Genomic DNA, 15076 nt, shown 5'->3' on the forward strand with positions numbered 1-15076 from the left:
AATAATACGGTCGTATGAGAGCGTAACTGAAAAAATTTTTATTTATTTCAAAAATATGTTAATAATAGATTATAGAGAACGGTATGTACACAGTACAGTTCGTCATGACCGACGTGACTATTGTCAGCAAAATAATTCCCTGAAATAACAGGTGCCGTGACCCTATTGAAGCATCGATGAAAAAAAAATAAATAAAAATTATCGAAAGAATACGTTGACCAATAAACTTATTTCTCTTCTCTACTTGATTATTAAGTCTGTCTTCATCTTTTCAATCATTTTATTTCTCACTGTTTCTTTTAGCTAACAGTATTAACTATTCACATCTTTCTCATTAACATACTCATTAACATGCTCGTAAGATATAATAAAACTTTTTAACTATCAACTTTCATGAATTTACATCATTACACATTCATATATATGTCTGATTAAAATTTTAAAGTACATAAAAACTAAAACCGAATAAATTAATATCCAATAAAGGTAAATTTTATATATAATAACAATAATTATCGTATCAAGAGAAAAGATTTGTAAAGACATTTAAAAGTTTGATAAAAAGGATCACAGCGTGTGAAACTTTGTTTTTATCTTCTATCTGATCAACGTATTAAGTGCGGAGGTGGAATGGAACGGTGGACGAAGCTTCTTATGCTACACAATAACTACTACAACTTCGCCCACTGACATAAGACGAAGAAAATTATTCTGACCTCAACCTGATGATGATAAATTGTATATAAAATATATAGTAGCCAAAGCATGTGAACTTGTTGCAAAGAAACAGTTGTTCCGGTAGCAACTTCCGCTTATGATTATTCCTCCTATTCATATATATTTCATCCTTCTCATTCTCTACTAGTTTTGACGTAATTGCTATGGGTATCAGACATACTCTTTATCACTTAAAATTCAATAGTAAATTTACTAATAGTCTTCAGTACTTCATCAACCCTCATGTGGTCAATGACGTTCATCGTCCTGACACTTGTCATAAGTGTACACATATATATGTGTGTATAGATAGCTTTAACTTTTACTATTCAACATTTATACAAGTGGTGGTCACGGTGCTTGAACCACGTGGGATCTGCTGCTTTTGAGTAGTTTTTCACAAAGACTTAAATTAATACTGCTTTACTTTACTCGATTTGACTTCTATCCACAACTGTAGTCTTGGATACATACCACATTAACTTAAGACATTCTGATTATTCGGAGAATAACCACCGAGACCTTTTTTTTTAGCTTCCCTTCTGCTACCAGTTGATATCATCAGCTGTATAAATAATAATAATAATAATCATTTTATCCATCAATTATTACTCAAGTGTTTTCATAAAAAAACGTAAGCTACTAGCGGTTACTACAAAGCTCACTTCTTCACTGATTTAATATTAATTATAAATTATATTTTCTCTTTCTTTCAAGCGAATGAATATTTTTTTGTGCATCAATTAGTTATTAATATATATGTATCCTTCTAACTTTCTATTGAAAGTAATAATTTCTGTCAATCAAAATTTTAAAATTAATGATCACAGGTTTTTTTTTTTTTTTTTTTTTTTTTTTTTTTTTTTTTATAACGGAAGCGATTATTGGAGTGCTTAAAGTTATACATTGAGGTCACTTCGTGTATCATTTACTCTTATCTCCAGTGTGTTTATTTGACAGATGCAAGTTAGACAGGAAATAGAGATTAATGGTAATTGTCACTTGAATAGAGGAGTGATTGTATGCATAAGTTTGTATCGCTAATTTGTGTATTGAAATCCGCTAAGCACTCGTGTGTGAGTGTAAAAAAATAAGAATAAAAAATATATATATGCATGAATTACTAGATTAAATTAACGATTGCATCAGAGTTTGTAATTGTAGATTGTTGATGCTATTTCATTGATGTAAATTGAGTCAGGAGAGTGAGTGTTTATACGCGGTTGTATAAAAAGGCTCCCACGTGGTGCAGTTACCGTATCAACGTGGTAAAGCCTCGTTACACTTGACTCAATTAATTCAAAATCTAGATTATGGTCAATGAACCTCTAACACTGTTAATAAAAAAGCTTATACATTTATATTAAAATTAACTCATTGAAATTTTCACGCATGTACATGCTGAAAACACTATAATTTTAGAAGATAAAAAAAAATACTATTATTACTGAAAAGTTGCAAAGTAAAATATTTCTTTGGTTGTACAATGTACATGTATATGTTTATTGTAATAGACTTTTACTCAACTCTGCTAGGGAGTCTGTGTATGTGCTGCTACGATGTTTATGATCTTGGACATAATTCTGAAGAACGTTCTTCGAAAATTGAGGGTCGGCTGGTTACGATTCCAGTGAGTTGCGGTAAAACAAAATAAATGGCACGAGCTTAAGCTGAAGAAATATTTAAGTACAGAAAGAAATTTATCCTAATTATTGTTGGAGGAATAATGATGAAAACAAGACACTTGAAATCCCAGTAGCATTCCGCACCACGAACAAGAAAATAATTTTCTGCATTATAAAGCGACGTCAATAGTACACTTAAATAAATTAATTTTTTCAACATAATAAATCTTTGTTTTGTTTTTCTAGTTTAATTTTATAAAATTGTTTATAACAAAATTTACATTTATATTATTTATTTATTTATTGAAAAATAAAATTTAATGAATTTATTTTTGTAAGCAGAAAATTTTTTTGTGTTACTAAATCCAAAATAATTCCATTGGCTACAAATAAAACTAAAAATAATAAAACGTGGCGGAAATACGATTTAGATTTTACGATGGCTTAGGTCAGAAAAAAATTAACATGGATAAAGTAAGTAAAATTTATGCTTGCTACAAAATGAGAAAATAGGAAAATTGTTGAGTTACAAATAAAATAAATCTCTGTGTATTTTGCGCGAATGTTTACGTAACGGCACCAGCTTGGTGTGTAATCAAAATATATACCGATAATACGAATATGTGTATGCGTATAGTACCACAGAAGTGAAAAACTAAAAGACCCGTAAGCTTAAAGCGTATATTTTCATGTATATGCTTCAATCGGATTTTTTTTTCTTTTTTTTTTTGTTATTTTATTAGTTTTATTTTTTTTCTAAAGCTAATGAACTACTCTAGCCGCGTTCTCGTTCTTCGGTAATTTTTTTACAATCACCTTACCTAGCTCTTGCTCTCGAAGTTGATTTGATCGGCCTGCATTACCGCTACTACTACTATCTGTATGTATTTAGTGACCACGCCCTGCATCTCTAAACTCTAATAGTTCTAAGATAATATATATACGTATAACGAATAGAAAGGAATTCGATAATAAATATCTGTTAAATATGAAACGGCTTCGAACGTACTCATCAGCTAAAATTGTTCACAGAAAAACTTTTTTACATGAAACCGATATTTTATTATAATTCTTTTGCTCTACAAAATGTATGTATTTCAATAATTGTCAATGAAAGTTAAGTATTCTTTAAACATAATGATAATGAGTAAGTTAATTAATGTAATTTAAAACAATCAGGTGATTTAAACAAAAAAATAATTATTTGTAGGAGAGCTAAAAATAAAAGAAGGTACATGAACTTGAGATCAGTGAGATGGTTACGGTCCAGTAAAATATACATTGGATGTAATAGCTCGATAAGAACCGAATGACACAAAGAGCCTCGTGGAAATGTATTACTGAAGAAGTAGACTAAGATGTACGTGCTACACTCTATACTTGGGGTTAGATTTCACAGGTTGATCCAACTACTGTCTATAAAGGAGCAAAACTGCTGGAGCTCAAAGATACAGGTTTCTGATAGATTTTACTACTTGTAGTAAATATAAAAAAAGACTCACTCAACGGGACATGCGTGAGTGATGACCCACTAAATAGTAGAACTCTTTTTTTAGGTATGAGACAAAGGGACGGTTGTACTAGTCATTTATTTTTAGCTATTATTGAAGACTCATTTTTTAATTTACACCTCCATCTGAGAAGGCTTATCGCTTGCATTCGTGAATAAAAGTACTCAAAAAAAAAAAAAAATAACTTTCGGAAAATTAACATTTTTTGATACAAGTCAAAACTTTTTTTTCAAATGATCAATTATCAAAAAATTATCAATCTACTTGTTTTGAAATTTGAAAATTGAAAATTTTTATTAATTAACATAATTTTTTGACAAGAACAAATAGTATGTATAAGAGTACTTTTTTCAGTGATTGTTTTAGTAATCTGTATTTTTATTAAATCTTTTGTATTTTTGTCGTAAAAATTATCGAGGCTGAATTTTTAAAAATATCAAAATTTTCATTTAAATAATAATAATTTTTCCTGACATCGATTTAAACTGGTTAAAAAAACTCAAAATTTAATTTTATAAAGCTTATTGTTAATTTTTATTTATAACGAAAAATTTGATTTCTAAATTTCCATTCAATGTACAAATGCAACAAAAGTAACATGATTTGTCTCTTCAAGATTTTTCCTCGTCAATTAAGTTAATTTTTTTTTTCTTTAATATATATTCGAAATATTATATATACTTCTTTTGACTCATATGCATTGAAAGGACCTTTTTAATTCGCCGTAACATTCTCATAATCAATACATGAATAACCGTGTAAATATAAAACATAAAATATCATTTAATTATAATTTTTTTGCTTGAATCGTTTGTTTCTTTGCAGTTATAGCAATGAATAAAAAGAAAATTAACCTATGGTATTGTAATTGAAATGAATAAATGGTTAATTAACATTGAGTAATAAGAAAATATTAAGTACTTTATAATGTAGTATGGAATTAATTCAAACGTTTATTGTCCCTTAACAGATTTATTAACAATTTAAAATTTATGTTTCGTTTAATTTTATAGACAATTAAATTAATATCATAATACGTAATATCATAGCCGTAGTGGTAGACGCTCATTAACGATTTAATATTTACATAAGTTAGTTAAATTATGTAAATTGTTTAAATAAGAACAGAAATTAAATTCATAATCAAAGCCACCCGTGTTTCTCAGAGTCTCGCATCATGGCACTTTCCCACATGTGGTTTTTAAGACGTTCATAGACGGGTGAACATATATATATATATGAACATGTACTTATACCTTAATCATCTGTCCTTTTCGTTTTATAGCTATATTTTACTTTGTTTAACTTGCACTCTAGACTGTAGGCTCTTTTATACTAAAAAAGTTTACTTATCTTTTTAGTAAATCAGTATAATGGGTCGTGTACTCGTCATTGCGTAACTAATGTATACAGGATCATCGTAATAGGGTTTTACCAATTTTAAAATCCACCTACGTACTGGATGAACTTGGGTACGGTATTATGTAGATGGGAGGATTTCAAACCATGGAATAGTCAAACTCAATCAATAATTCATCACTAACCGACCATGTCACCCTCTTATTTTTAAAATACTTCCATTTTTTTATATACGCTAATATTTTAACGAAAAAGATAAAAAGAAGTAAACTTAATACGAAAAATTTCCCATCATAATTTTTTTTGATCACAATACTGTAGAAAATATTATGTTAATTATCTGTTCACTTATTAATATACTCGTAAGTTGCTTTGTAAATAACAATTAATATCATGTTCAAAAAATGTGTCGATTCTATTTCGTTGATTTGCATAATAGATTACACTTTCTCGTAAAACGTTAATAATCCAAAAGCGGTCATTTTAATTAAAAAGACTGTTGATAGCTGAGGCTTTACAGAGTCTTTCAATATAGTTAAGTGTATTATCTATAGATATTTTTAAATAAAAAATTTTTTTTAATTTATTGCATGTTTAATGGTATTTGGATTTTCAAGATTAGTAAACAATTAAAAAAATTTTTTTTTCTGAAATCCAAACTAATTTGATATGTTTTTAATTTTTTGTTGAAGATAATAGAGAATTAATTTTCTTTAATAATTTTAGAGATAACATGTTTCATATTACAATTTGTGCACAACATTGGATTAAGGGATCATAAAACTACTGAACTTTAACACATGAATATGTGTACATGGATGAAGCTTTTACCTTTGGCGTTTCACCTGGTCGTACATCCATGAGTCAGAAATAAAATTCAAAGACACCTGCTATATGTATATACTCAGGTCGTATGCAACAAGTTAGTAAAACCGTTGTTCTGTGACCACTCCGACTACTATACAATACATCTCCTCTGTATGTATACGTTCATTTGCATCATTAGCATTACATCTTTTTAAACAGAAACCAATTCCGGATTCATGGCCCAGTAAATTTTACCACTCGACAATAAACTTCCCAATGTTATATTTTAATGATTTTTATACAAGTTTTACTTTTTCAGATGTCGAGAAATCACTAAAGGAAACAATTTCAGTTAACTATACAAAACCCTATCAAATAAAGTGTAAAAGACAACAAACGGAAGTCAACAACTGTGAAGAAAAAGATGGGATTAAACAAAAACGTTTGTACGATCTTGAGCTAACGAATAATGAAAAATTTTTATTCACAACGGAAAAGGTTTTTTTCTATAAAGGAATGGTTTTATTGCATTTGTTATTGCTGTTTTAGGTAAAGATTAAAAAATTGTAATTTTATTTTGAAAATAAAATTAAAACTATGGGACGATGATATCCATCTGCTGAGATGTTCACCCAGTCACGATTATCCAGGCAGCTGCAAACATCCCAAAACAAGAGGCACGTGCCTATGGATGAAATCTCAAGAGGGTGGATTCGTAAATTGGATAATAAGTCAGGTGCAGAGCGTGGTCAATGTTTTTTGTGCACCTGAAGAACATCGATCTTCCAGTTCCAGTAGGCGTTATTATTTAACTTCAATGACCTAATAGTCCATATAATACACATATATAAAAACGAGTCGATGATGTATAATTAGTTAAAGGGTTATAATAAATTATTCAATAGGTCTAATAAGAATAAATATAAGGGGAGTTAAATCATAAAGACAGTGACAATGAATTTGAGTCACGTGAGTGTGGGATGTCCGGTGTAAGTTTTAACTAAAAATCCTTTAACCTTCAAGAGCATGAGTCATTTCTTCCCGTTGTAATGATATCATATAAGGAGTACGTTTATATAATTATTTTATTGTATTTGATTATTAATGCATTACTACTTTTTAAACGGTAAATTTACTTCCGCTTTTGTAATAAAAATTTTTGTAAATATTACCGAGCAAGATGCATTTCTCTCTCTGATGTGGAATATATGAGCTAAATTCTAGTAAAACTATTCACTAATTCTAATTTATTTAAAGTTCCAAATTATGTTAATAAGTAAAACTGAATCCGAGCAGTTAGGAATTTTCACAATACTATTATGTAAATGAGAAGGTAGAAGGTTTAAATTAAAATTATAACTATATATAAGGGTAAAAGAGAAGTTAAACAAGAGAAACAGTCGATATATCTTACTCATATTTTTTTTTCATCTTTGCATTCTCAATTAGGAACTTGGGTAGCTCATTTACGTACTTCTTATCGACGTTTATAGCGTTTCGTTTCAAGTCATAACGTTTTAGTTCTGTTCGTCTACCAGCAGTATTGCGAGAAAACTACTTTAGGGTTCCAAGCTGCAGAGTAAAGTCTAAAGTATCCATATAGTATAGCTGTTCGTTAAATTTTCTCTTGGTTTAAATTATAAATATAATATTTACACTGCATATAATGAGACTATACATGTATATGAATCGCTTATAGGACAGTGGGAATACTGGTAATAACTTCCTGTAGAGTATTTTAACTGTGCGAATCATTGGATTTTATTAAAACACGATATAGTTACTTGTACAATTATTATAAATAACCTTGAACTCTAGTACGATGGACTTTTAAAAGTGACATCATGACCCAGCCAAGTGCAATGTTTTCAATGACTGAACGCTCGAGTGTACGTCCGGATATTTATAATACACTATTTACTAGTCACGAAAAAAGTTAACGCAAATATGTTTATTGATGTCAATAAATAGTGAGTATACTATTTAATTTATTGTTACGTTTAATTACGACTAAAAAAGGAATTGAATGGTTTATATATCCAGTAATTCGAAGCGTTTGAGGTTGTGCTTTACTTTCAACTTTTTAAAATTAAGCAATTTTCCTAATCTTAATTGCTTCAATGATATTTATATTAAACTTACAATTTATTTCATTATTCATTGTAGACTTTCTTATTTTTGATTTTTCAATTTTTTTAAATGTAAAGCATGACCATGACATGAACAATAGAAAGAAACAACAGGATAGATTGCAACAAGTACTTAATTTATGTAAGACAAATTATACAACTTAAAGCTTTCGTGGCAAGTTGATGCCGCACAAACCTTGAACCCAGTTCTACTTTAACCTCAAGACGGTAAATAAAAGCGTGGGTGCTGAAAACGACCGGATGCGAACACGTCGATTTCATGGAAGTCCCGGGTTGGAGCAAACTCTCACCTTCGCCTTCGCTTATTTACCCTACTGTTAAATTGCTACTTCACTAGACCGCTATTCTACTTCACAAATAAAAACTTTGCTGTATACTACGAACAGCTAGCAGTTTTTTCAAGATTCCTCCCACGATGAACGAGTTTTAAGTGGATGTGCGTACATAAATAAGGCATACAATTTAATAAGTCATTTCGATAAGATGTACTTGAATCTGATGTCTGATGTACGAAATAAATTCATCTTTCAATGGAAATAATGTTGCGCGTACGCGTGTTACTTGCTAAAATCACAACACCCAGACTTTAATTTAATCACTTCCCGGAAACGGTAGACTTGCGGGGGAAGAGAGCAGTATTACTTGTACTGTAGCTGAGCAATCGTTATTTGTAGCCAGTTATTATTTTATTTTTCTGTTCATTTTTGATCCAGGTGTTAAAACAATCAACTCCCAAGTTATAAGAGTCTTATTCAGTGACTTTTTCTTTAATGCTCAATTTTACCAACTTAACTTATTGTATAGTAGAATAAACCTGTCTATATATTACTTCAAGTGAACTTGATACCCTTCAAATATTACTGTCTTTTTTAAGTTAAACGACCATTTTAATTTGAATGCCGTTCTTTTCTAAAATTAATATGCTTGGTAATTATTCGAATCAAGAGTTTGCAATTTTTGAACATAAAAATGGCGCTTAAAATTTTTTTTAACAACCTCATTTTTTTCTATTATCTCATCAATTTTTCGATTAAGAAAAATTATTTTTAAAAATGATTATTTGTAATATTTCAATAAAAAAAAAATAATACATTTAAAGTTAATTTTACAATGAAATTTTTTTTTTCCGACAATTACTTTCAGTTCACTAAAATTTAAAGGATTTGACCAAACTTTGAAAACGTAAAATACTCTTGACAACTTCTAAATACATCTTAAAGTAGATTTAAAGCTAGCTAGAAACTTTTAAACAAGTACAAGGTGAGATGTAAATTTAATCGTGTAGTTCTTCGTCCGAGAAATCTCTTTTGACTAATTTCCAAACTCATCAAGCGTTTGAATCTTACCAGTATTTATGTGTCAGAGTTTTATTTTTTAGCCAGTACTTATTTTAGCTCTACAGTTATCAAAGTCACGATTATAGAGAATAGAATTTATACTTAAAGGTAATATTTATAACAGCAAACAAAAAAAAATAAGACAAAGTGTCGTTGAGTAGAAGAAAATATAGGTCAAATTAATCTGCCGTACCTTAATTTATTCAAATAATTATAAATGTCGTAGTAAAAGACAAAGTATATCTTGACACACCTTTCTGGCTTTTGAAATATAGCGTATTATATGTATTACGTGTCACTCGCAGCTCTCAGCTCACATACACTGTTTAGTTCTCTTTGTACCTATACTCAATAGCAATAACATTCATGCACAAAGACTTATTGATTGATCAGCGAGATAGTTTGAAAATTAGTGACCGGTTGGGTATACATAGAGAAAGTGATCGCGACCACGCCACACTCCCGGTCAAAGGGCGCAATTATACGCGTGACATGTTATAACATACGTGTTCACAAAGGATTAATATACTAATTTATTAAATGTGTAAATTATATCTAACTGCAATTAAATCAAGTTCTTTGCTTTTTGTTTTATAGTGGAATGAAAAATATATTTTTTTGATTTATTATTAATATAAATATTTTATAAGCTACTTACTTGATTGTAAGGATTTACGGTTGAGTAGATTGCACACATAAAATGAAAATAAAATATAAATTTAATTACCTGAACAGCGCTATTGAGGAAGCAATTATTCTGTCCTGGTCCATTGAGCAAGCCTTTAGTGCTCGTGAAGCTCGTGTTGTGATCTCTGATGTTCTGTTTAAGATTTTGATTATTCTGCAGTTGATATCGATCATTTATGCTGCCGAGGACTTTACGATTGTGCGATGATTGCAAATAATTTCCATAATCAATCGTGTCCTGAGATGCAACCTGTTGCTGCGATAAGCCCATAGTGGCGGTCATTTTATTTCTAAGTCATTGCGTCTGTAACAAATTAAATTATAGTTTAATTTGATATAAAATTTGAACTGTGCATAGGAGTAAAATTATTGAAAATCAAGAAAAATTTTCTTGGCTCAGGAAAATTTATAGAGATTGAAATTTTTTTGTAATAACTAGGTTCAAAATATTTAAGGTTGTATATTATCATATTTTTGATCATAAATATTTTTTTCTCAGTATAAAACGGACAATATCTTTACAAGAAAAATTAAACTTTTTAAATTATTAATCAGTTATCTTCTGAATGATACAAAATTTTTTTTTAATTGTTTAATGGCATTTAACTGATCAAACTCAATCATAAATTTCAAGTTTATCTAAATATTTTTCATATTTTATATTTATGTCTTTATTGTCCGTTTGCGGACACGTTCTGCTAGTACACAATATAAATATGAATCATGTTCTATTCTTTGTTAACTTTTCTGCATTTTAATTTTAACTAACTCAAACATAACATTTTAATTTATCCCCGCGGTTCGTAATGAAATACATATTATAATAATCAACACACTGAACATTAAACCTAGGCTCTTTGGTGTAATTTGCTCAACGGAAGGTGGAAATCGTTGACCTCGTTAAGAAGCGTGTGAACACAACTATATCAAGGTTTACTTCTAACGCAAAACTATCTCATCATATATTTATGCACAGAGCTTCTCGTTAATTGCTTAAGTATATTTATTGACGTGTATAAAGCTAATGATTACAACAATACTTGTTAAATTAAAAACCTTCTGTGTATTAATTAATTCGTTATAATTATTATAATCAATTCTACAATAGTATAAATAAAAAAAAAATTTGTTTCTAGTGAGATATGTATATCCTGACACCCACTATGTACGTAACAGGTAAAACGATAATTTTAGAAATTTATTCAATTCAATTTATATAATACCATGCATTTACAAAATCAATTACTTGGCATCGTTGCGGTCATCATTGATATCGTGTGTCCAGCATGCGACGAGGACACATGCCACTGAATAAAACTTATGAACGCTTACTCCTTATTCTGGAGAAACGTAACCTCGTATGGATGGTTCTTTTCATTCCAAGGAAAACAACATTACGAATAATATTTATATATAGTTTTCTTCATTATTATTATCTCTGTACAATAATACAACAATCAATGAGCATTCCTGAACGATGACAATAATTAAAAAACGATTACCTTTTACACAGATAAAAAAATTAAGTTGAGTTAAAAGAAAAAAAATCATTATGAAGGATTTAATAATTAGAGTCAAGCTGAAAAATTTTTGAGCTAAGAAATTTTTCTTGATTTAAGTAAATTTTACTTGGCTCAATAATTTTTTTACTTCATCAATGTAGATTTTTATTTTCATTATATCAAAAATGTAAATATTTTTTTTATTCATCATTATTTCTGTATATCGTTATTTTCGTAAATTTTTTATCAGTGTTATTTATAACGGAAAATAAAATTTCCGAATAAATGATGCGAATAATTGTAAAGAGAAAAAAATTAAAAAAAAACTATACTTGGAAGATAAGACAAGATGAAAAATGTATGTGGTAGTGACGCGTTGAACGAAATGTACAGCTGAGTAGACAGCTCTAATTCGAGAGCTCGCCGTTTCTAGAGTGGTCAGGGCGTACGTGCTTGAGGGTGGTCTTGTAGTATCATCATTTTTATTATTTTCTTTATTTTATTGTACAGCAATTGGATTTGCTTTACTTCACGTTGAATTAACCTTTCAGCATTTTCTATCTTAGTTTATCTACTTAAATGTTCCATTGATTGCTTAATTCAATTGAGCTTGAGAGTTTTTAAACTTACCAGATTAGATGTTTCTACATAATATTGTTTGAAACGATAAAATATATATAACTATCAAATTTAGCTCAAAAAAAGGTTAAGACTTTTTCAATGATACTAAATTTAATTACATTAATTATGGTACAGAATCAGTTTTTTCATGTTATCAAAATTTTTGAGATTAACTTAAAATTTTTATAATTTATATTATTTCACATTAAAGTCTGTTTATTGACTCATCAACTACTATACATATATTAAATGAAATTTCGATGTTTCCGGCATAAAATTAATTTATATTCTATTGTGGCTCATTGAATGGATAAAAAAGAATGAAAAAGTCCTTCGATACTCAGAATCAAACGCGGATCTTTTGCTGGACACGAGCCAATGCATACTGTATGAGGTAATATTGAAATAAATTTTTTTTTTTAGGTATATTTAGTCATCTATTTATCATTAACGTTAAAATTAAATCGATTTATAAAAAGAGTAAATAGTAATTCATGATCGAAAGTAAAACAAATAAACATCACAATTTTTCACTAGAGAAAATATTTTGAATGAACACACGACAAAATTAAAAGTCGGAGGTCGCGGCTCCATTATTTCTCTCACCACGATCATCTCATATGTGTACGTGCCTAGCATATGTGCATGTAGTTTCGTCCAGACGTGTGTACAGTCTTTTGAATAATAACATCACATAATGTACGTTTAGGTGCAAAGCTTATTTATAATCTAACTGTGTTTCTAATGTGAGCTACGAGTTTGTTTAATTTTTTATTCTTTCAAACTTAAATATACATACATAATGTATATAATATATTTAATACATTTTTTTAAAGAAAGAGTTTATTAACACTGGATATAAAAATAGAAGTTGCGAAGTATTTAGTTTGAAAATTTTACAACTTTCATTTCAAATAAAATTTATCATTGTTTCATTTAACAATTTATTAAAAAATTTATTAATTGAATTGTCTCAGTTATTAACTTTTTAAACGCGCCAATTGAACTTCTTGAATTATCCAAAAGTAATTAATTAAGGCAATTATCTTAAAGCATTTTGAAAAAAACTTTTAATTAAATTACATTCAATTTAACCATCTATAATTTAATTATTCATTAAATTTAAGTTAAAAATAAATTTAAAAAAAAAATGCATTTTCCACAACTTTATATTTAATTTGATAATTTATTTTTTTACTCTCAAAAATATTTAGAAAATTTATTTGATATGAATTAACTCTAATTTTAACTTGCTACATTATTATTATGCGGACGAAAATTTAATTAAACAAGGAATCGGAAGAAGATTATTTAGATAATAATTTATTTATTTTTTTTATTTAGTAATAAAAAAAATATGTAAATATTTAACAAAGTAGATCACAATTCCACTTAAATTGTTTCGTATAATATTTTTTTTTTATTATTTAAATAAGTTTATGAAATATTATTGTTATCACATTATATATGATTTCATAATGATAATAATAAGTTGAGTATGTATGTTAATGACCTACATGAGAAAAATTTAAGTAGTAAGTTGTATACAATTTATTATTTAGCTACGTAAAGTGTTTGCGAAATTCGCTCAACTATTGCTCTGAACAAAACTAAAGTAAAAAGTAAACTTTTTAATACACATAAACAAGTGCCAAATCGACAATGGCTCAGTGTAAAATACCATCCGCAGCAATTTGTAAATGTCAGCGAACGCAATTTTCTGCAATGCGGGATTTCCGTCCAAGCCACGTAATGAATTTTTTTTACTTACATTAGTTGACTCTATCTATATCTATATCTCTATCTCTTCTATATACTGAAGAAAATTTACTTGGTTCAAAGTACAAGAATTTATTGACACTGATACACCAGCATCTGAATATATAAGGAAAGTATGTTGGAAGAATTGAATATGAAATGAAAGCTATCCAGCACGTGACTACTAGCTGTATGAAAGGAAACGAGATTTAAAATACATTCAATCTAATTTTTGTCACGTCAATCATGTCATATATTTGTACTATCAATCATGTGCTATTTTCATGATAAATTTTTGTGCAATAACTTCAAATTGCATTAACTTAAGCCAGATATTACTTCAGAATCAGTAATACAAAAAGTTTGAAAAATCCAAAAATGCACGACTCATTTAATTTTTTTTAATGTTTTTATTTTTTATTTTTCTATTGCTAAGAGTGAAAATTTTGGGCTTATTTTAGTTTTTTTTTTTTTTTTTTCCATTTCTATGACTCTAAATAAAATTTTTGAAAATTACAGAATCAATTTTCATTGAATTATCTTAAAACAGTATACAAATTATGTTGGTTTCGTGAACTAACAGGAGTTTTGTAATAAACATGGTTTCAGAAAAGAAACGAAATAAATTTTTTGATCATAAAGTACTCTCTAACGTTTTGTATTATAGATCGTGTAATACTCTATTGCGCTATTGTATTATTAAAAAATTGGAGTTTGTAATTATTGTTACGAAACAATTTTTTTAATTCCTACACTAGTTATTAAATTTTTTAGCATAATTTGTTACTATTCATTAGGGATGCACAATAACAGTTAGTAATTAAAGCGAAATAGGAAACAAATTTGAGGAGTGCATCCCTGACAGAGTCAGATCTCAAGCAACCAAACGGAATTCTTTCTTTTTCAAGCAAAGAGGTAGATAAATCTAATAGTTAAATCAGAGTACGGTAATCCTATTTTCTATTCTATTAGCATACTATTAACTTTTCAACTGACCTCGTT

The 15076-nt window shown here is 28.4% G+C and overlaps 1 protein-coding gene across 1 annotated transcript in view; it reads right to left on the reverse strand.

Annotated features, from left to right (window-relative positions):
• Ec (ubiquitin specific peptidase echinus) overlaps window positions 1-15076 on the reverse strand; it is a 60889-nt gene that overhangs the window by 31071 nt on the left and 14742 nt on the right. Inside the window, exon 2 of the mRNA XM_074249025.1 lies at window positions 10234-10497. Coding sequence (XP_074105126.1) covers window positions 10234-10476 — 243 coding nt within the window. The 5' untranslated portion in view covers window positions 10477-10497. The remainder of the gene's footprint in view (window positions 1-10233; window positions 10498-15076) is intronic.

This window comes from Cotesia typhae, unplaced genomic scaffold, assembly GCF_013202065.1.
Source record: "Cotesia typhae breed Kobodo isofemale line unplaced genomic scaffold, CoteBio_Ctyphae contig_5, whole genome shotgun sequence".
NCBI lineage: Eukaryota > Metazoa > Arthropoda > Insecta > Hymenoptera > Braconidae > Cotesia > Cotesia typhae.